Raw genomic sequence first — 22,419 nt, 5'->3', positions numbered from 1 at the left:
TCTTGTAGAAGTAAGAACATGATAAGGCATTTAATGCTGTTGGAAATAAGATGTAACCGAGAAGAACCAAACTGCCTTTGGGGAAAATAGATTCTCATAATGTATTTCCAGCCACATCAGTGGTTATTTTTGCATTACATTACTTGCAACTATTTGCCAAAAAATAGGTGTTAAAACTTCTGTTTCTTTAAATTTTTATCCTTAAACAGCAATTGTAAGGTGAAAAGTGATTAAGTCACGTAAGATTTTACTGTTTACCTACTTCATGGTGAACTTAAAACACATATCAGGCGCTTATATGTAGAAATACTTTTTTTTTTTCCCCTTGGTATCAGTCCATGGTCTAAGTTGAGCTGTGTCCTTCTCTGAATACAATATGATTTAACTGAGCTCAGGGGGAAAACCACAGTGTTGAGGAACATGTTCTGCACAATCACAGTCTTTGTAGATCTTAGATTTTAAATTTTGCATAGCTCAGTGTATGTGTACTTTGTGAGAGGTTCCAAATGATCTGAGTAAATCAGTTTTATTAGATGAGACATCACTTGCCAAAAAATGACAAAGGCTTCTTTGCTTATCGTGAAACAACTTACAGACCCTGCAGGTAGTTTCACTCTACAGCTGATGTAGCTGAACTGGAATCAGAGCAACTCATTGCATCAGACACTTTACCTTGCCTTTTTAAATTTTCTTCCCAAATTATAAGGAACCTACTGCAGATTCCGTCTTTCTGGCAGTTATGATGGGATATTGCAAATATTTCCTTCAGCTCCTCTCTGTGTGCACCTCACATCTGCAATTGACTTAAACAGTGTGAAACTTTCAGAGTATGGCATTAGGTAAAACTGATCTCTAAATGTTCATTTTTCTTGTAGATCTGATCAGCATAGTAAGACCCTGTCCAGTGTTCTCCAAAGGTGTCTATAATTCAGCAAACTATCACTGCACGTTTCTTTGTGAACTGTAGTGAAATCTGCTTGGATGAATTCACAGAGAAGTTTTTGTATTTTTGTAATGAGCTGTTTCCCAAAATCAGAGATGTGGCCCATTTAAGGTAAGTCCATTTAGCTGTAGTTTCACAAGAACAGGAGAGTGATGTTTTTGAGAGCTGTGGAGGTATTCTGCATGTTCTGAACCTTAAAAGTGAGAGCTCTTGAATTGTCTTTTCTTCTGTGACGGGCATGATGCTTCTCAGGCATGATCTGTGCTTGTAAAAGTGTTTCTCGTTTCGTTCATCTTTAAAATACAGACAAGATGTTACCAGTCTGATTTGAACTCTTAGGTGAATTATGGTTATAGCATGATACCGAAATTCTGTGCCCTTATAATACGGGTCCCATATAGACGTCTTAAAAGTATTGGGCAGCTCCTGAGCATTACTGGCATGAGCACTAAGTAGTAGTAATGTAAGGGGAAAAAAAGAGGCTATCTTGAAATATCCTGACACTCTCAGCTTGGCATCTGTATTGCTGTGTTTATCAAGAGAGAGCCAATATAAAGGAATCTCTGCTAATTTAGACTGTACGTTTCTCCGGGAACAGATAAATTATTTTCTGCTTCATTTCTCCCTGGAGCCTGGTTTTGCTGTAATATAAATGACTTTTCTGGCCAAGGGCAATTTTTTACTTTAAATTGGGTATGTTGATACCATAAAACTGTGAACCCAAATGTAGAGGTGAGTATGAAGCAACCTTAAAATTAACCTTTGCTTCACCTTTAATATTTAGAAATCTTGCCTGAAGAAATCAAGGAACAGAAAACATAGTTACCTTATCACGACCTCACCAGTACAGCGGACGAGGAAGTTGTTGGTGACATGGCTTCGTTTTTGAAACTGAGAACATTTCTTCCTCTAATCAGGTTGAAAGGTCAGAACTATGGAGGTAATTACAACACTGAAAATAGCAGGCTTGTGTTAACAAGGGTTTTTATTGTTAGTAAAAGGAATTTTGAGCCAGGAAACACAATCACACGCTGAAATAATTTTAATATTTAAAGCATGAATTGACAAAGATGAACCTGATTTTTTGACAAATCCTAAGGAAAATAAACTTATTTAATGACTTCAAACCAGTTATTCCGATGAGACATGTACGTGCCTCTGCGGGAATAGGCATTCAGGTCCTTGGGACCACAGTCCTTTCTCAACAAGTGACAAATTAAAATACTCAGCTTCCTTCTATCATCAAGATGCGCCTGATTGAGTTGGCAGTGAAAGGCCCTTGGAGCATCGCCTTGGAAGTGTTTTTGAAGACTCAGAATTTGTTGAATGTGCCTTAGTGGTATCTGTTGTTTGCTGTTGCCTACTCAGGTTGTTTCTTTAAAGAGCTTCAAATGACGGCGTCCATCCTGATGTTCTACAAGCTGCATTTTAATTCTTTTTGTACTTGTCAGCACCATCCTGACCAAGTACCATTGCTTGGAACTGAATGATGTTGTTTATAAGCTTATAATGTATGTGTACTTCCTGTTGCGTGGGTGCCTGATTTCTACAGAAGTGACTGTATACAGGGAAATATTAGCGCTTTTAAGAAATATTTTGCTAGTGCCCTGAAAGTGTTGCTGCTAGCGACTCTCCTCTCATGTAGACCAACGTGAAAGTCGTCTCAAGACCCATTAAAACTCCTCAGCTGTGGAGTCGAGGACGTAGACCATATCTGGGCGAAGGAAGAGCCAGAGTTCGCCTGTGAGGCAGTTTGCATGGGGCATGCTGACTCTGTACTGGCTCATTATATTCTGCATAACGATTTGCGTTCACCTCTGCAGAACGGATTTGCACATAATGAATGCATTCAACGCGGCAGACCAAATAGCGAGCATTAATTGGATCGTAACTGTGTATGACTCTGGACTGTTTGATTTAATCCCACCTTTTTATTAAGAGTAAAGTGAACCAATAGAATGTGTTGGATTTGAGCTGCAGCCCACAGCAGAGATGGATGCTCATGGCAAAAGTAATCCTGCAGAGTATTTGACTGAAGAACTGATTAAAATATTTACACGTTCATTTTCTGTGCATTGTGGAGCAATCAAAACAAGGTGAGTCACTTCAGACCCGAGTTCATCATTACAGCGATGGCGGATGCTCATCATTTAATGAGCTGAGCAGCAGCCACTTGGTGGCTGTTCTTACCTTTCACATTAGAACAACAAAACCTCAAAATCCTGAAGTGGCTGCGTCCCTCAGCTGGGCTTTGCCTGCCTGTCTGGGAGCCTGGGTGTTAAAATTACAGTGCAGCTGCCTTACAAAACTCAGGGCATTCAAATAGTGAAACGCTGTGCTTTTCAAGAAACACCGTTTCAGCTCTGGGGTGGGGTTCAGCACGCTTTTGTGGCCTTGTGGCTTTGTGTTGCTCCTGTCCGAGAGGTGCTTCTGCCTTTTCAGGGGATTGCTGGAACGTGGTGCTGCTGCAGCTGCTCGCACTTCACTGGCTCTCAGACGCTGCTGCTGCATTTCTAACCCAGAGCAGCAGCACCCCTGTCCTTTTTTTTTTCCCCCCCTTTTTTTAATGCATAGACTCTAACTTTTGTCTCCTCATTTTGTTTATGTGCCACAGTTATCCTCAATGAATGCAGCACTGTCTGCTTTGCACATGTTCTGGTTTAAAATGCTGGACCAGATCAAAAGTCAGCAGCTTCTCTCTGGTTTTTTGGAGATGGGAATTCCCATGATTTTGCTCAGATTTATGTCAGCTGCAGTAAGGATGTTTGAGACGGCTTAGCTCGGCAGCCTTTTTGTCGAAGGTATTTGGGACAACAGTTTCACTGAGGAAGGGAGCAGCTAGAGAGGAGGCTGCTGCGAGGCGCTGGCACCAGTGTCAGGTACTTCTCTGCGGGGTGGTGCCCCGGCCCGTATGCTGCCGCGCCGCTGCTTTGCTCACCGAGCGCTTGTTCTATTGCACCGACGACGGGGCTGGCGGCAGCGCCGCTGCCCGCCGGGCGGGAGGAGAGCTGGGTGCGGGGTGCGGGATGAGCCCCGCAGCGGCTCCCCCAGGCCTGGCCCTCACCGCGCTGCTGCCGTCACCCCTGCTGCTCTCCACTCCGGGGACTCCGTGTGCCGCTTCCCAAAACCTTCTGGAAGGGGTCCCCGAGCCCCCTCCCGAGGCAGGGGGGTCACCCAGCCCCGCCTCGCCCTCGCCGTGGCCCCTCGCTCCGGCACGAAGCCAGCGCGGGGACAGCGGTCCCTCCTCCCCAGCGGAGGACGCGGGGCCCAGCGGAGGACGCGGGGCCCCTCGGCGTGTTGCGGGGGGCTGCGCCGCGCTGGTGCCTCCGCGGCGGGGAGCAGGTTGTCAGCGCGCGCTGGAGGACGCGCCCGTGGCGTGGGAGAGGCAGAAGCTGTCCAGCGCCGCGAGCGGGAGGGCTTGCGACCCACGCCCCGTCCTCCCCGCCCCGGGTTGCTGAGGGGACGCCGGGGGTCCCGGGCGGGGCGCGGAGCCGCGGGGGCGCGGCGCGGGGCGGCGGCCGGCAGGGGGCGCGGGGCGGCGGGAGCCCCGGCCCGGCGCGGCGGCGCGGGCAGGGCTGCGGCATGGCGGGGAGCCGGGCCCCCCCGCGGTACGGAGCGCTGGAGCCCAGCCGCTGGCCGCCCGCCGGCGCGGGGCCAGGTGAGCACGGCGGAACCGGGAGGGGCAGGGGCGCCGCCGGACCCGAACTTTCCCCCGACGCCGGTGGCTCCGGGAGTCCCCGGGCAGCCCAGCTGCGGGAGCCGGCGGGGAACCGGCGGCTTCATCCACCGCACGGAGCCCCACGGGCGCTCCCGGTACCGGCACCGGCACCGCCGGAGCACCCGCGCCATCGGGCGTGGGGCGGGAGGGATGGGGGGCAAGGGAGGGTGGAGGGGAGGGAGGGAGGACGGAGAGCAGGGACTGGGTGGGAGGGGGGACGTACGGAGGGGTCGGCGGGAAGGAGGGGTGGCCGGAGGGAACGCACCGGAGGGAGCGGGGATGCAGCCCGCCGTCCCGCTGACGCTCCCGGGAGCTGCTGGGCTCGGCTGTGCCTGGGCGACTGGGGTGCCCGCCCTCCCCCTCGCTGCCTTTTCCCCTCTCTGACCAGTTTCTCCAGTACGAAACGGGGTGGGCGGAGGCGGGGGGAGGCCGACCGGGGGGATTGTCCAGGGCAGAGTCCCCGGCCATGGGGTGGGAGGAAGGGTTCCAACGCTGGGCGGTGGGCGACACCCTGGGCAGGGGAGGCTCCTGCAGCCCGTCTGCCATGACATCCCTCCGACCTCTCCCCTTCCCCATCCTGCCGCTCCTCCTTGGCCCCTTGCACCTGGTGGGGTAGGAACGGGTGGCCAGAAAGGCAGGGAAGGAGGGATGGAGCAAACTCCAGCACCCCGCTCCGTACTGCTGTGTGGGGGTGCTGCTCCTGGAGATGCTCAGCTCCCCGGTGAGCTGCCCAAAGTTATAGTCCTTCTCCTTTGTGCCTTTTCCAGCACATCAACATGTATCCTGCCCCCTCCCTTCCCTCTCCCCGCTTCCCCTGCCTGGGAAGAATGTCTATGTGGAGATCCTGCCCTTGGTGTGGTCTGAGCACTTCCATCACCTGGATCCTCTGCTCCCAGGAGCCCATCAGGGTGGTCCAGGGAAGGGTCAAAGGCTTGCTGGACTCAGGGTGCTGGGTATGGCCTGGGCATCCCCCCTCGGGTGCGTGTGAGCAGGGTTGTGGTGGCTGCGATGTTTGCTGGCTCAGTGCAGTTCTGTAAACGCCCAGCTCCCGGGGACCCTCGTCATGGGCAAGAACGTGGCAACGGTCAGTGTCTGTTTTTTGAATGCTGCTCTGCTGTTTGCTACCATCCCAGGAAATCTCAGGCCAGCCCTGCGAAGCACTGAGCACACTTGAGCTCAGCAGGTGACCTGGGGAGCGTGCACACAGCAGCGGGGTGTTGCAGAGGGGCTACACCGCTGGTGATACCCCTACTCACAAGTTATCCTGGTGTACCTCATCTGTGAACTCTGGTCTTTTTTATGGCTGTCTAACATGGCCCCAGCAGTGCTGGCTGTGCCTGGGGCTCCACAAACACAGCCTGAGATTTCCCCCCTGGCTGCAACGGGCCAAGGCTGTATCTTTCTCCCTGGTTTGCTAGAGGGGGCAGCTGGGGCACCGATTGGGATACAGTGCCATGGTTTGCAGACTGTCTGTAGCTGTGATCTCTCCCATCTGAGTATGATGCTGTCCTCTGGGACCAGCGTGCCCAGCCATGCGCTGGCAGTTCTGGAGGCTTGTGTCCCTCCTGCGTGGTGGTGTGGGTGGCAGGGACCCCACCACCTCAGATAAGGCTGCCCCAGAGCCCGGCGGCAGCAGGTTACCATCGCTCTTGTTATCGAGCTTGTGGAGCAAGGGATGATTCTGACGGGCTGAATGCCCCCTGCCCGTGCTGCTTTCCATGGCAGAGAAATCACATGGCTGAGTTAAAGGTCTCTTGGGATGGAGCCCAAGTAAAGAGCTCTGACCGTCTCCCAGGGGTCTGTGAATCAATCATCCGACTTTAATCATGAAGTAAATCACTTGAAACTCAACCCTGTGCTGTTGGCTGCTCTGACTCATCTCAGGCTTGCTGCTGTCTGTCTAAATGTTTTCACCAAAGCCATCTGGAGTGGAAGTCTGGCTATTATACTCCTCATTAACAATACTTGCTTCCCCTCAGCCACGTGTGATGGTCAGAGCACCTCCATGTTTAAATTGAAGCCTTCTCCCCTCCCTTGGTTTGCCGGGTTGCAACGGTGCCAGTTGGGGGTCCTTTTGCTCGGGCAGCATGGGCTTGATTTCTGTGTCTGGCTCCGCTGTTGTGTGCGCAGCTGTGGGAGCAAAGGGACCCGCGGGCAGCGTGGCTGCACATGGGTGTCATCCCCCTCCATGCCTGAACGGAGACTCAGGACTGTGAGCTTGATCACAGCTTTAATTAACATCCCTGCCTTAGGCCCTCGCTGGTGCCAGGCACTCAGGCGGGGTGTAAGAAACCCATTCTCAGCTTTGGCAAAACCATCTCCAGTGAGATCGTCTGCGCAGCTGTCTGCTTGCAGGACATGCCGGCTTTTTATCCCTCGGGAGCTCCAAGTGTCTGTACTTGCCATTTGTGAGTGCTGTTATGGTGCCGCTGCCATCGGACAGGTTCATGGGTGCACGGTGCCCTTTGGTCTCACCACCGTCTCAGGAAGGCTGTGATCTGGCCCATGCCTGTAGCTGCTGGGGTTCAGGAACTCAGCATCACCCCATATCTGCCTGGAGAAAGACCCGTGCGCATCCCAACTGGCTGTCACAGACTGATCTCATTACTTGAGAGGAATCTGGATTGAGAGGGACCTCTGGAGGTACCAAGTCCAACCCCCTGCTCAAAGCAGGCTTAGTAGTTAAATCAGGTTGCTCACAGCCTTCTCCAGGAGATATTTTGGATCAAGGATGGAGATCCCACAACCTCTCTGCTCCCTGTTCCGGTATCTGAACAACCTGAGGAGAAATACTTTCCTAATATCTCAGTGGAATTTCCCATGTTTCAGTTGTGCCCATCACTTCTCTGATCTTTATGCACCTCCAAAAGGAGCCTGGCTCTGCCTGCTCTGCATCCTCCCATTAGGTAGGTGACTACAGCCATGAGATCCCGCTTCAGCTTCTCTGCTTTGGGCTGAACCAACCCTCTTCTCTCAGCCTCTCTCCATCCGTCCCGTGCTGCAGCCCCTGCCCTCACTCAGGTGTTCAGTTCTTAGTCCTGAGCAGACGCTTGGCACATGGAAGGAGTCTCCATCTGCAAGTTCATCTTACCACACTATCAGCTACACATTAGTCACCTGTATGGATTCACTGGTGTCTTGTGAGGTTTAGTGGATGCTTTTGGTGCAGAGGTGTAGCTCTGCGTCCCCTTGTCCAGGTGCTCCTGCCCAGAGTACATGGGCTTCATTTTGCAGGAGCACCCATCTGAGACTGCCCTTCCTCTGCGTCTGCTCTGAATTAAGCATCTCCAGACACATGACTGTCCTCTTAGAGCTTCTTGTCCAGGACTTACTGCTTTGGTGAGCAGTTCCCTGGTGTGCCTGAGGACACGTCTTGCCTGAAGGACGCAGAGTGCCATGACCCCGACCACACCACCCTGAAGGCATAGCCAAGGGCTGAGGAGCTGCCAGCTCGAGTCCTGCAGCCATTACTCTGCTGCATGGCGTAGCTCTGCCTGCTTTCCTCATTTCACAGGATGCTCCTGACCTGCAGTGGGAGGCTGCTGGTAAGTGTCCTACGGAAAGGTGACCAGGGAGGAGGGGTGCGTGAGGGCAGCTCCTTCTGAGCAGGGTGGTCCCAGCCATGCGGTCTTCCCTGTCTCTGATGGGAACCCACCCACAGTCGAGCCAGGAGCTTTCTTACTCTTGCGGGCAGCTGCCTATGGGCTGAAGTCACATCCCAGCCTCCTGCTGCAGGTGGGGGAGAGCAACCCATCATTGCTACCTCCTCCCTTCATGCACAGAGGCAAAGATTCAGCTCTCCCGTCTGGGATGGCTTCTGCTAATGAGGTTCTGGGATGAGAGGGGAGAAGAAGCGATGCCGACACCTATTTCAAGCTCTTGCGCTCACCCACTGGCGAACAGCTGGCTGATAACCTCAGCCAAATACTTCTGCCACCAGTGATAAAAGATACTCTGGGTTATTCACCAACCCAGGCCAGGAGCGACAGTCCCCCTCCCCCAGACCCACCCCTGTGCTCCTAGGGGTGATGAGGCTTGTCCTTGGCTAATGAAAGCTGCAATAATCTTTTATCTTTGTTCATTAGAGCATCTGTAAAATAATCAGCCTTGTCATTTTAGCCTGGTCACAGAAGAAATACTTAGAGCAATGCAGTTTTTCCTGACAGGTCTAGAGCTGCACTGAAGTACAGCCGAACCCCAGGGAGCGGCTGCCTACAAGCACACGCCGGCTGTACCGTCTGCACCTGCACCTTCACCTGTGTCGCTACCTGCGCGCCCACCGTCCTCTGCAGGGAGAGCCTGCCCGTCCCCGGCACGTGGCCCCAGCTGCTCGGCAGCGCTGGGCGCGGGTGCAGCAAAATATCCCGGGCAAGAGGAGCTCTGGGGGGGCAGAGCAGCAGGATGCTTGGGACGAGGGACCTCAGCATCCTGGTCCCCTAGCAACCGCAGTGCGGTCCCCTAGCAACCGCATCCTGGTCCTGTAGCAACCACAGTCCGGTCCCTTAGCAACCCCCTTCAGGCCCATAGAAACAAGGCTAAGGGAGGCTTTCCGTGCGAATCTGCAGTGGAGGCATTGAGCAAGAGCTGATGGAGAGCAGCGCACCCAGCCCCACACCTCGTCCAACCCATGGATTTGTTGGTCTGTCCTGAGCAGGCACTGGTTCCTGAGAGCATCCTGACAGCTTAGGGAACGGTCGAGGATTCGGCAGGCTGGCATTGTGGCCTTTGTGGCTAGGGGAGGAGGGAGATCATCTGCAGGTAGCCCTCATGAGCTTCTAAGCCAGAAACAGCGGAAAACTATTCTTCACACCAGTCACACTAACCCAAACCACTCATATTTCCACTGGTAAACCTTCTCTGCCAGCAGCCTCGGAAGCGTTCCTCACGCTCAGAACGATTTCCCAAGCGGTTTTACGTGATGGGTAGAGGCCCAGTGAGTGCAGAGTGTTTTGCCTTGTGCCTTAATGCCTTCCTGACCTGTAATGCCCAGCACTGGCCTGGGTGCCGTTTGGGATCCCCAAGCCACATGCTCCGTTTCTGACATCTCCAGGTCCCAGACTTCGACTGCCTGGAAAATCCTGCTCCCAGAGCTGGTGCTGCGTGGCTGTGCTCCCCTCCCTGTGCGGCAAAGTCCCAGGGCTGCAGGAAGGCAAAGTCTCGGAGGGGAGATGTGTCCTGTGAAGATTCGAAAGGTGCAGAATTTGCCCCTGATGTTTGTGATTTTGAATGTTTTCTCTCAGCCTGGCTTTGCTGTAGCTGCTGAGCCCTTCCTCCCCTACCTGGGCTGCGTGCACATCACAGGAGAGCCAGATTAGCCCGCGTGTGGCGAATGTGCTGCTGCACGACACCGATAACAGGCTCAGTGATGTGTCTCTGAGAGCCAGACCAAGCTGGGGGTGGGAGCTGGCCTGGGAGGAAAAAACCTCAGCTATCCCCATGAAACGGGCAGGGAGCTGCCGTGGGACGTGCAGGCTCGCAAGCGCTGTGTGCGTCAGCACGGCGTCCTTGTGTAAATTGGTGGGACATCAGAGGGACGTCTGTGTGTAAATCAGCGGAGGGGAGGGAGGCAGAGCTGGTGGTCAGAGCAACGGATCGAGGTTGCTGAGCTCTTGTCCCGTCCGTCCCTGGACTTGCCACTGCACTCTTCTAAAATGTAAATTATAGCTCCTTTTTCCCTCATTTTGCTGTGAGGCTCTTGCTTCTTGCCCTGAGCAAATGACATCCCCTTTCCCTGCCTCAGTTTCCCCAAATGGTTATAGAGGTAATGCTCAGCGCTCCAGAGGATGAGGAAGCCAAACTGGCCTGCTGGGTACTGTGAGGGCTTGGGAAGGATGGGGAGATCTTCATCCAACCCATGATGGAAAGGGACCAGCTATGGGAGCTTCACCTTCACGCCTCCTTAGGAGGCCTCTCTGTGTTATACGGGCCTGGTGTTTGGTCCTGGCATGTACTGGGGGACGGGCTCTGGGTGTCTGTCCATGTGCTGGAGATGCCTGAGGCTTACATGGCTCTGCAAAAAGAGAGAGATAATCCTGTCCTTCCCTCCAGCAGTTTTTAACTCCCTTGGCCTCCTGCTATTGAGCAGAGGGGAAGACCCCCAGAAATTTGGGGCTTTCTCAGCAGTGCAGAACGCACCACAACATTGGTGTGAGCAGGGTGTGCTGCGAAGCCAGCACAAGCGGGTGAAATGATGCTTGTTTCCAAGGCTCAGAGCGCTGCAAGCTCAGATGAGGTGGCCTGCTGGCCTCCAAGGTCTTCTTTCATGCAGCCCCTTCATGCATATTGCACGTGTGTTTGGAGCTGCGCTCAGCAAGCCGAACAGGCTTTGATGCTAACGCAGCAACGAGCAGACCTGTTCCAGCGCCCAGCCTCACACAACGCATAAATAAAGGCAAAACACAGTCGCCTGCAGCTCAATGCCCTTGCATATGTCGGTGGCTTTCCGTGTGCCCGTTGGGCTGTGTCCTCTAGCAAGGAGCCTGAAAACGAGTCTAAAACTGCACGTGCTTAGCAGTTATGCTGGGCTGGTGTTTGCAGGGGGGTTCCTCGTGACAGCCCCATGGTCCCACGCATTTAACGTCTGCTGCTGGCTAACGTGGCTGCCGTTTCATTTGCAGAGGACGAGATTGTTTCCATGGCTGACTCAACCACCACCATCGATGACATTGAAGGGGAGCTCTTCAAAATCGAGAGGATCAGGGAGATCCTGGTGAGGAGGGAGTCAGAGCTGCGGTACATGTGAGTACCTGCCTTTTCCCGCGCTGTCCCCTCTTCCCAGGCTCAGCCCGGTGTTTTCTGCCTGCCCGATGAAACGCGGATCTTCCCCGGGGATGAGCACAGCCTGGGCCGCTTCCCATCTCGTTTTCCACCTGGAAGCGCAGCCTCTCCCGCTGCTCTGGCCTTGCTCTCGGCTTGCACGGGTCCCTGTTACAAAGCTGCCACCGACACTGTCGTGGTTTGAGCTATGCAAACAGAGTTTATGGCACGGGTTTAACTACACCAAAGCGTTTCCATATTCAACCACAAGCACCTCGGCTTTCCAGTGGGTCCATCCTCTCCACTCTGCCTCGGCACACGGCTCTTGGGCTGGGCATGGGAAGGGACCTGAGGTTTGGTGGCTCGTTGCCACTCTGCGGAGACAGCGCTTTGCGCCAGCCTGCAGATCTCCGGCTGCTGGACAGCCGCACGGCCACAGTTTACTCTCCCCGCCTTGCAGTGTGACACATCCTCCCGGCTCCTCCTCTGCTCACCCGTTCCCTGGCTGCGGGGGCCATCGGCACACAGCGGGGCTGGACCAGCATGGGTGCCCGATGCCCGTCTCCACACTGCATCCTGCTCTCCGCTCCCAGCACAGCCTTTGCAGCCGGATGCGGAGGGAAGGACCTTCTCCAGCGTCCATTTCAGCAATCAAAGCAGTTTTTGAGCAAAAATCCAGAGGCCTTTCACATTTAAGGCCATCAGATAGTCACCGTGTTGCAGTGGGACTAACCACTCAGGAAGATAAAGAACATTTTCCCTGGGTTTATCCGGAAGGAAAAGGTCCAACTAGCATTCATAGTCTGGGTTGATTAAGCTTTTTAATGCCACTGAATTGCTGTAGTCAGCCCAGTCCTGAGATCCCATTCTGTCAAGTCAACGCAAAGCCTGGGTTCTTTTACTGGTAATGGCAAAAATTATATTGACTGGGCTGCACCACTTGATATGCTGCTTTTTTTAGTGTGTCTGGGTCCCCACTGGTACGTGCGCTACAGGGATCACCGAAGCCTGGAAATGCCTGTGTAAATCTGCTGCCTGGGGAAGCTGTGAGGTGGACTGTCGCTTAGAGGCTCAGATTTGGAGTGATGAGCTCTCTGAGACACAGTTCCCCCTGAATATATTGTTGAAAAGGTTTTTTTGAAATCATAAAAAGTGTAGTTCTTAAATGCTTTCCATGGCAACCAGTACCTAAATCTCACAGGTGCTGTCAAAACTCACATCTCTTGCTTTTTCTTATCCCTTTATTTGTTTCCTTCCTTGGCTGTCTCTTGGAAAACACAAAACACGTACAGAGACCACATACTGGGGTGGGCATGGCTGCAAAAGTGATCTGGACGTTTGGAAACTCCAGGGTTACGTGTCTGAGTGTTTCGGAGGGGAGCTCAAGCATCGGCTCCGCGGAGCGCAGCAGCGGGGAGGAGCACGGCTCTGCAAGGCAGGGAGAGCTGTGGGCTTCCCTGAGCGTCGCTGCTGGAGAAGAGGGAGCCCAGACCTGGGTTCTGCAGGACAGGGTTAAAAAGGATAGGGCCAGGACCTGGGCCTGCAAAGGACATCGTTGCCCAGGGAGGGGAAAAAAAAGTGGTATTCAGGATGGTTTTGGGGGCTCGGGGAGATGGACGTCTCCATCGATGTGCTGCCAAAGAGAGTAGTGACCCGTCTGGTCAGTCGATAGTGATCAGTGTTTTCTTCTTGTTGGAAATGTCAAACTAAAACATTCCGACATTTCTGAGATGTCTGTGCTCTGGAAAACAATGAAGGTCCCAATACTTCTCCTTTTATAGGGCAAAAAGAAAGGTCTGATATCCCTGTGGGCGATAGCTCCGCACCTCAGCCACCCAGCGCTCCGATCTGCGCCCCGGGGGCTGCGTGGCTATGGCTGATGCTGCAGTAAGTTTGATCGCCAGTGGTAGAAGTAATCTCAGCTGCAGCAGCAGCCTTCTGGGTGCTTGTCGTTGCAGTCTCTCCCAGGTTTTACTGAAATGAGAATTTTTATTACTGCGCATTTATTGTTCTCATTAGCCATTTTTACAGAATCAAATTCCAATTTAATTTGAATAATATTTCTGTTATCATTTGACTGTTTATTTTAACGTTAATAAGTGTATCGCTAGCAATCAGCCTGTTGCCCACGCGTCCCTCGCAGAGCTCCGCGCTGGTGCTTTTTGTACAGGCTCAGGGCTTAGCCACCATAGGACTATGAGCAGGCAATAAAAGGACAAACAGACCCCCCTGTTCTCCACGTGCAGCTCCCAGACATTGGCATCGGTGGACCTGCTCTGTGTGGTATGCAAACAAATGAGGACACTTGTCAGATGGAGCAAAAATCTGACAGAGCCAAGAGGAAGCCTTCTCCTCCGCCTGAGATGATCTCCTCCTACAGCAATATCTCACAGGGTCCCTCTTCGTCAGTCTGTTTATTTTTCCTTCCCTTATTAATATTTCTGGCGTCCTCGGCTCAGCTGACAAAGCTGCATCTTCAAGTAGCTCCAGCAAATATGAATCATCCCAGAAGAGGTGGACAGCTTGACTCAGTGGAAGGACCAGCAGGATTATTGAAGATGCAGACAAGGCTTTTAATAATGCAGCTTCAAAGGGAACCAAAGACGCATCTGTTCAAGGTGGCACCAGCTCATAAGTCAATCACGTATTATCTACAGATGACATAGGTCATGTATTAGGGTTTCTCAGAAATCTCAGCTGTGCTCTTCCAGGTTGGATGATTTCCCATGTCCCCTGCAAAGCGTCCAAGGAGTCCTTCTGCAGCGAAGGCTTGGACAACCTTGGGAAGCTCATGCTAAGATGCTGGGCGGCTTGGTAGGGCTTAGAAGGATGTATGGTGCCTCTGTCTAGGTGAAAAATGGGTTGGCTGATTCCTCATAGTCAACATTTGGATATGCTGCTCCTCTTGGAGGCTCAGTCCAGACAGGTTGACCACTGTGCCCTGCGGTGTTGGTGCTTACCAGCTTCTAGATGAAACTGGTCAGTGAACGTGATGTTTAATGGGGGCAAATGCTTCCCATCCCACCCCTTGTAGGCAAGGCACCGTGCACAGGGCAGCACAGGGCCGTACAGACATGTCTGGTCTCCAGCTGAGAGGTTAGTGGCACCAGATATTCTCCCAGCACAGACTGCTCATGGTTCAGCGCCCACGCCTGTTGGCTAAAACATCCAGGGCTGCGGTCACAAGTCTGTAAGGTCTCGTGAGCCTTTAGATACCGGCGTTTCTGAGATATCTGTGGATCAGTTGCACTGTCATAAGGAAATGGTCCTGGTCAGAGTGTCCACATCTACCTAAGGGTGATGATGGGAACCCCCTTTTCTGCTCATGGAGCTACTCAGCACCATTTGAATACGCTGCCTGACCCCATCCTCTCTGCTATGGGGCTTCTGGTGCCATTGCTGGAAGATACGTATCAAGAGCGCGAGGACTGATGCGTCAATGAAGGGCTTGCTTCACGGATGCACCAATTGAGCAATTTCTGGTCCTGGGGTTGTTGGGAGCCTGTTACACCTGGAAAATCTGGGGCTAGATTTTGGATGGAGACGCTTTCTTTTAGCTTCAGACCAGGTAACAGATGTGGGGAGATGCCAGATGGCCTGGCCAAGGTGCCTCACCCACGCCAAGGTAAGCCTGGAGAAAGAAGAGAAGGATCCCAGATCCCAGCTCAACAGTCCAACCCTGATCAGGAGATTCAGCGCCTTGCTACAGAGTGGCACCTCATGGAGTACTGCCAATGCGTATCTTTCGTGGGGGCTTGTAAAAACTCTTCTCAAATGGCCAACAGCCAAAATCCCTGATCAGGGATTTAAATTCCCAGGTACCTTAATGCCAAGGAAATGATGCTTCACTGGCTGCTGGCTGGCTGGACTGTGCCGAGGCTCGGGATGCCACGTCAGAGCAGCAGGCTTTTCTTAATCTGCCCAGTGAGGGATAATGTGTAAGGAGCCCTTCCCATCAGAGCCAAAGGAAAAGTGTCAGATGGGTTGGTCTCATCATGCTTTGGTTGGAGATGTGGCTGGCCAAGGTTGGCCCTAGGCTGGTGCAACCTTGGAGACTGCTGGAAGGACAGACGGGGCTGGGCAGCCCTTGGGTCGCTGCTCGCTGTGTGTATGAGTTGCTGGCAGAAAGCAGGAGGACTTTCAGGAAAGGACCCTGAAGGGCAAAGCAAGGAGGTCTCTCAAGCCAGAAGCTGCTGGCGTGAGAGAGGCCGGGAGGTGGGGAGCACGGCCTGCAGACCAAAGGCAGCGCTGGGGGTTATTGGAGTTGTGACTTGTCTCATCTTCTGTGGTGTCACCTACCCAGGGGAGGTCCTCAAGGATGGCTTTGTTTGTGGTGGGGAGAGGGCTCAGCCATGAGCACTGTCTGCTCTTGGGCTTCCCCTCCCTGTGGGTGAGTGCATAAAGCTCTTCAAACTGCAGCACTGATGCTCCTCATGCCCAGACACCATCGATCCTTGGTCTTGTCCAAGTACAGCTTTAGCAAGGGCGCAGGGCATGCAATTTTTTAAAATAAACCAATAAATAAATTGGGTTACATCTCCTCTGCCAGCCCTAGAGAGCAGTGAGCAGCACTTGAGCTGGTACACCCGTGGGGAGGGCTGGGCATCTGTGGTGCTTCATCAGACTGCCTCCAGCACGGGCAGGGCCGCGCGTCCCCCATCCGCTCCGCCAGCAGCTGCCGCTGACAACTGAGTTGAGCCCATCCTGATCGGTACCTTGCTGCGGTCGTGTGGTTTGAGCCAGAGATGATTTCATTGCCTGCAGCTTCAGCAGGCTCCTTTTCTCCTGTTGCAATGACCTTGTTTCTCAGTGGACACCTGCAAAGTTTGCACATTCTCCGCTCTGTTGTGTTTCGTTTTCCTACCTTTTTTTTAATTCTGCAGAAAGGCGGTATGGAAATGTCAGACCTTTCCATGTGGCAGCAGCTTCCTTTTTTGTATTTTGCTGTTTGGAGATTATTTTTTGGGAGGAGGAGAAACTCAGCTGCCATTGCACGGTGGATGTGCCAGGTTTTAATAAGGCTTCATTGTCATTAGAGCGATGAAACCATTTATTTGCCAATAACCAGTGACACAACCCATGTAGCTCCAACAAAAGCTCTGAGATGAAGCGGGCTGCCGTTTCCCGTCGGAAGGCAGGTACGTCTGTGCTCCCCACCGCGGGCGCTGAACGCATTGCCTTCCAGTCTTGGTTGGCTCTTGCTCTGGAGGTTTTGAACCTTTCCTCTCCCGCTGTCTCCCTCAGTGGTTTTGTTTGTGTCTCTGCAGGATGGATGACATTCAGCTTTGTAAAGAAATCAGCCGGCTGAAAAAGGAGCTTCAAAAACTCATAGCTCTTCCAGGTAAGGCTTTGTAAAGCTTCAGAGCGCTGCACCCTGCGGCTGCAATCAGCAGAAAGGTTTCCATGAGATACAAGAAGCTCTTGAACGGCCTCCACCCTGGGATGCTCCCAGAGACACTGCTGCTGCAGGCAGTGCGTGAGCATCAAGAAATGTGTCTCCCTGAGTTTGAGCCGAGATCTTTCTTGGGAGCTTTGCTGCTTGCAGTACTGCCAGGGAGTCCTTGTGCAGGCCTGGGCTGAAGGGTAGAGGAGCAGGAGAAAAATCATGAGTCCGTTGAGGAAGAGCATCGGTCTGGCATAGGAGGAGGACGGGAGCTGAGTGAGGTGGCAGTGAATGCTGACATAGTGGGACCTGCCACGTGCGCCAGGGAGGATCCCTAAATGAGTAGAGAGGACAAGCGGGGGACATTGCCAGACCACACCATGGAGGGGACCCTTTGGTGGTAGCAAGAGGGGAGGTGCCTTCAAAGGCCTCAGGTACATGAAAAGCAATGAATCCTTGCTGTGGCCATGTCAGAACTGTGTGTCAGTGGTGGGGCAGGTGGCAGCAGCTGCCAGGGGAGGATTCCTGGTTGCAGCCAGGGTAGGATGGGTGCTATGAGGACGTCCTGCCAAGGGGGCTTGGTGATTTAGGTGAATTCATCATTCAGGATGTTGAAAAAAGGCGAACAGTCCAGGGCAACATACGTGAAAACTTCAGCTGGGAGGAAATGCTGCTTTTGCCACCCGCCTTACCATGACCAGTGACCCTCCACGTCCCTGACGTGGCCAGAGCCACCCTTGTCACTTCACAGCCCAGGAAAGGCCAAACCTCATTTCTCTAAAGGACCGCCCTGAGCCAAAGTATTCAAACGAAAGCACACACCGAAGAGCTCAGGGTTTGAATGAGAACCAGCAAGAAGGGCTTCCTCACAAGCTGTGTCCATCGCTGCGCAGAAGGCTATGCCTCCTCCTGGGACATCCTCGTTCATCCCCCATGAGGACTTTATGTGTGTTTTCTGAACCAGGTGGGAGACATACCCCTGCTGATTTGTACCCATCCAAGCATTCAGGTTTGGGCTTCAGTTATTTCCACCACAGGCGTCTCTCTGAAGATGCTGCGCTCGCTGAGACCCATGGGCGCGAGCAGGGGCGATGCCTGGGTGCAGGCAAGGCACCAGCTGTGCACATCTGTTTGCCACAGCCGCAGCTCAGCTCATCGGTTCTGTACCCAAGGTTGTCTCAAAGCCAAGAGTGGCAAGATACCTTCACCCTTTCTACTGCCACAGTGTGCGCTTGTGAGTCTCCAGCACGCACTTAGAGCCCAACTGCTGCTTAACAGGCAGGTCTTGACCAGTTTGACACAATGCGGCTGCGTCCAGAGGGACCTTCAGACAGGGGAAGATTCTGCCATAAAAACGGGAGCTGCTTGCAAAATGTAGACCCGAATCTCATGTGGGTTTTTAGTTCAAACACCTTCTAGTTCATTAAACAAGACTTGACCTAAATGATGGCTTGGGACCAGAGATAAACTTGGCTTTTTCTGAAGCTGGAGAAATGTCGCTGACTTTCCTTCACCTGCTTTGGTCTTTCATTTCCAGCTTTTTCAGCATTTCCAGATTCAGCTGAGAGCAAAAATGCTGCTTGCATCAGGGATGCTCTTTTTGTCATCTTTATAACTTGGCTCGAATCGGACTGTGCTGAAAAAGTCTTGCGAATCACCGGTCTGGCGAGACTATCGCAGCAGATCGTTTGTAAAAACGGGCATTGAACTTTGGTTCGGATAAAGATTGAAACACGTCAGTGCTTACTCAGAGCTCAGCCAGACCTGTGGCTTGAAATCTCACCGGACCAAGGTGCCTTTAATAATTCAGAGGGAGAGGAGATCGTGGTCGTGATGGGCTCCGACATCAGCAAGTTGGAAGAAAACGTGCAGTTTTTATACAGTGGGTATGCGAACTCTGACACGCGCTAACTCAGGAATGCAGATTGCTAATTAACTCCAATGTGCTTGGGTACAGCCTGACGTTTCTGGGTTTTTTTGGCATCCAAATGACACTGTAGAGTGCTCCTATTCCTACCAGGCAGATGGGAGCTGCTGCACAGAGACAGTGCCCATGGCCAGGTGGCTTTGCATTAACTCTTCATGGTAGAAGACCAGCAGCTGTGGCCCAGACCTCAGTCCAGATCAGCTTTCTCTGCCAGGAAGCTCAAGCTCACCCACCGCACAAGACCACAACTGAGGGGGAAACCTTTGTTTGCTGGGGATGTTTCTAACGACGTGATGATTATGAGAAGTTCCTCCTACTCAGACCCCTGCAGCAGCACCTCCGATCAATATGTAGCGGCCTTGAAACTACAAATCAATACATAGTTTAGGTAACTGCTGAGACCCAGCCTACAGGGTTTGCTCCACACTGTGAATTTTGCTGCATTTTTATTTAGCTGAAGGAAGATGGGAGAATGATCCATCCCGTGCGATGGATGGAGCTGGCTGATGAATTCAGAAATGGTATTAAATAGCTGCAGCAGAGACAGTCATAGTTTCCATTTAAGGTAGCTCTCCCTTTATATTTAACACTCCTTAGCCCTTTCTCTGTCGTCTTCACGTATCCCACTTACCATGATGTACCAATTTATATAGGACATGACTTCATAGCGATGTGAGAGTTTTCCAGGTCTTCACTAACTCACTGCCCAAAGATATGCGGCACAAGTGGGTCCCACCGTGCTCAACGTAGGTTAGTCCAGGGATTCAAGTAACAACCAAGGCTAATGCATTCAGAACAGCCTGGCAGAGACTTGTGGTCCTCCTTGTCGCTGGGGTGGGAACGGGGCCGGCAGTGGTTTGAAAGGTCAGATGTAGAGGATGAGATCACTGGGACCATGTGCAGGAAGGGAATAAGGCTACAAAACCAATGGGTCATACTGGTTTTCATGTCTCTGTATGCATGGGATAAATGGTGGTGTGAGGTGTTCCCAAGGCATCCAGGTGTTGTTGATAATTCCCTATACACCTGAATCCCCGGCTGGTGTCTCAGCCACGTGAAGGACCTGGCTCAGAGGTCTCCAGACCCCTGCCCAGGTCAGGGGCAAGCTGAGACTGGTTGGGTGTGCTGGTGTGGAAATGTGGATTAAGCACATCCTGACTGAAGGATGACATCTGAGTCTGACATTTCTGAGCTCGCTGAGACCTGGTACCCATCTTCTTCAGCATTGCCCCAGGAGAGCCGTGGTTGTCTCCCATCAGAGAGGTCACCTTGTTGAGGGGCCATTTCTCTGCTTTGCAAAGCTCACAGTTGCACCTTGCAGTGCTCGGCCCCATGAAAATTTTGGGGAGAACCTAAAAATTCAAAGTTTGATGACACCAGACCTGTCTCCTCCCAGCCAGGGTAGTTTGGGACGAGGTTCTTGCCTATTTATCAGCCTGTATCTGGTTCCAGGTGCTCACTTTGGGTTGGCTTTTACCCCACTCTCATATCTGCTCCCGGCTCGAGCAGAAGCAGAGGAGGCTTGGCCTGTGTGGGATGTGTGGGATGGCCCCTGTTGGTGTGTTAAATGTGTTCCCTGTGCTGCAGAGAACGAGAAGTCCAACGAGGAGAAGCAGAGGGAAGAGGAGCTGGTACAGCAGATACACAAGCTGGTGGAAACGCGGGATTTCCTGGTGGATGATGTGGAGTTTGAGAGGCTCAGGTAGCTGGGCACAATTTATTTCTTGCACTGAGGACAGTGCAGTCTGTCCTATGATCTGTATCATGCCTTACCAGATGCTTCTGGATGCCTTGCTGCTCCTTTCCTGAGTGGTAACCAATCTCTTTGTCACAGGGAAAGGGAAGAAGACAAGGAAATGGCAGAGTTCCTGCAAAGTAAGCTCTCCAAAAGCTACCTCCAGAAAGCAAGTAGGTGGTTGATGAGTTTTATTCCCTGCATCGAACCTCCCTGGAAGTTCCTTCTCTTTCCGAGGCACTCTGTCTCCCAAGATTTTGTTGCTCTGCATGGGGCTAGCTTACATGGAGGCCATCTGTTGCTGGAGGAGGGTGTGGGGAAATGGCAACCGGGGATGCTGGTGCCTGATATCCCATTGTGGAAACATCCCGAATCAGTACAGTTGTTATGCTTCCATTTCCCTCTTGGCATTTCCCAGCCACCATGTCCTATGAGAACGAGGACGGGTAGGTGACCTTTTCTGGCTGACGAACTTCATCTGATCCTTTCCAACCAGCTCCATTGCGGTTCATCACACCACTACCTGAGGTCACAAGCTGTGGTATCCATCCAGTCCTCCTCTCTTCATGGCCTCTGATGGCCAGCCACCCTCTTCCCTGTGCCTCCATCGTTGCTGGAGGAACACCTCCCCAGTGTGGTGGGAGGCATTTCCAGCCCAGGGTCCCCGTGCCTGTGTCCTGCCTGTGGACACCCACGAAGCACACGTCTTCATGTGCCTCCTGGCTGCAGGACCTCATGCCCAGCTGTAGGTCTAAGGAGGGTCAGCATCTTAGCCCTGAAAGGAACTCTAAGAAGCAGGAAGGGGCCTGTGCCCTTATCGCCAGGCAGACACCGATTCCTCTTTCCACAGCTCCTGTCAAAGAGAAGAAGATGACTTCCAGGGGTCAGCAAACCTCCGCACCGTACATGACCAAAACGGGTCTCACCCTACTCAAGGAGTGCTGTGGCTTCACCTGCTCCATCATGTAGGCCAGCCCCCAGCTCCGTTGCACAGGACATGACCATGGTACTCTATGCGTCCCGGGAAGCTGGGCTGGGCAAGAGGGGCTTCCTTGGTGTGCCGAAACGGCCGAGTGCCTTTGGGGGGTGGGTGAGCATCAACGTCTGGGGCACGCGCAGCTCCTGGTGCTGCAGGCATGGGGCGTGAGAGACCACCAGGCTGCAGCCCTGCTGTGGAGGGGTTGCCCAGGGAGAAGCCCCGGTGAGTCCTGAGAGGGGCTGGAAGGGAAACGGCGGTGGTCGTGGCTGGGAGGGGAACAGGGAGATGGAGGGAGCTGGGTGGAGGGGGAAGAGCGATGGAGGGGAGGGAGAAGCGGGGTCAGGCACGCTGCAGGTAGAATCATGGGATCATTAAGGTTGGAAAAGACCTTTAAGATCATCAAGTCCAACTGTCAACCCAACACCACCATGCCCAGGCACCACAGCATCTCCTTGTAAGCACGTACAGGAGGGAGCTGTCGGCCCAATGTACCGCTGCTGTGCACACTGGGTGCTCATGGAGTTACACCACCAATGCCTTTGTCTTCTACTGTCTTCTCTGAAAACCTAAGAAGCCATCAGGCCTTTCTGTCCTTGAGGGTCCTCACGTCCCTTCTCACATGCCTTCTCCCACCTGCTCCTTTTCAGCAGGTTGCAGTTAAATCACTGGCATGTGCTGACAGCCACCGTAAAGAGATGTGCCCATTATTTTTAGATCAGTTTACTAAGGGCGAGGCTGTGCCAGCTGTACAGGACTATCCTCTGGCTGCTGAGGGGCAACCAGACAGTCGCTGTCCATTTGCCAGTGGTTCAGGACATCATAAACTCATTCTAAACCTTGTCACTTTGTAGAAGTCTCAGGGAGTAGCAGACCCATACAGAGGTGCTTCTTGCCAGTGCAGCCTGGTGTGGACTTCTCCAGCTTATCTCAGCAGGAGGCTGAAGCAACCAGGCTCACAGAGGCGGGTGGTTGGGTCCT

The 22,419-nt window shown here is 52.9% G+C and overlaps 1 protein-coding gene across 1 annotated transcript; it reads left to right on the top strand.

Moving 5' to 3' along the window:
* Positions 1–4,525: 4,525 nt before the first annotated feature.
* On the top strand, positions 4,526–22,072 carry LOC309411472 (bMERB domain-containing protein 1-like; the record flags this gene model as incomplete). Its single annotated transcript, XM_082008115.1, has 6 exons — positions 4,526–4,601; positions 11,279–11,399; positions 16,685–16,758; positions 20,315–20,429; positions 20,562–20,635; positions 21,313–22,072. 6 exons carry the CDS (start codon positions 4,526–4,528, stop codon positions 21,429–21,431), a joined length of 579 nt encoding a protein of 192 aa, XP_081864241.1. The 3' UTR covers positions 21,432–22,072.
* Positions 22,073–22,419: the final 347 nt, after the last annotated feature.

Source organism: Phaethon aethereus (genome assembly GCF_964289735.1).
Source record: "Phaethon aethereus genome assembly, chromosome: 18".
Lineage (NCBI taxonomy): Eukaryota > Metazoa > Chordata > Aves > Phaethontiformes > Phaethontidae > Phaethon > Phaethon aethereus.
Note: the sequence above shows the minus strand (reverse complement) of the source record. Positions and strands in the feature narration are given on the sequence as shown.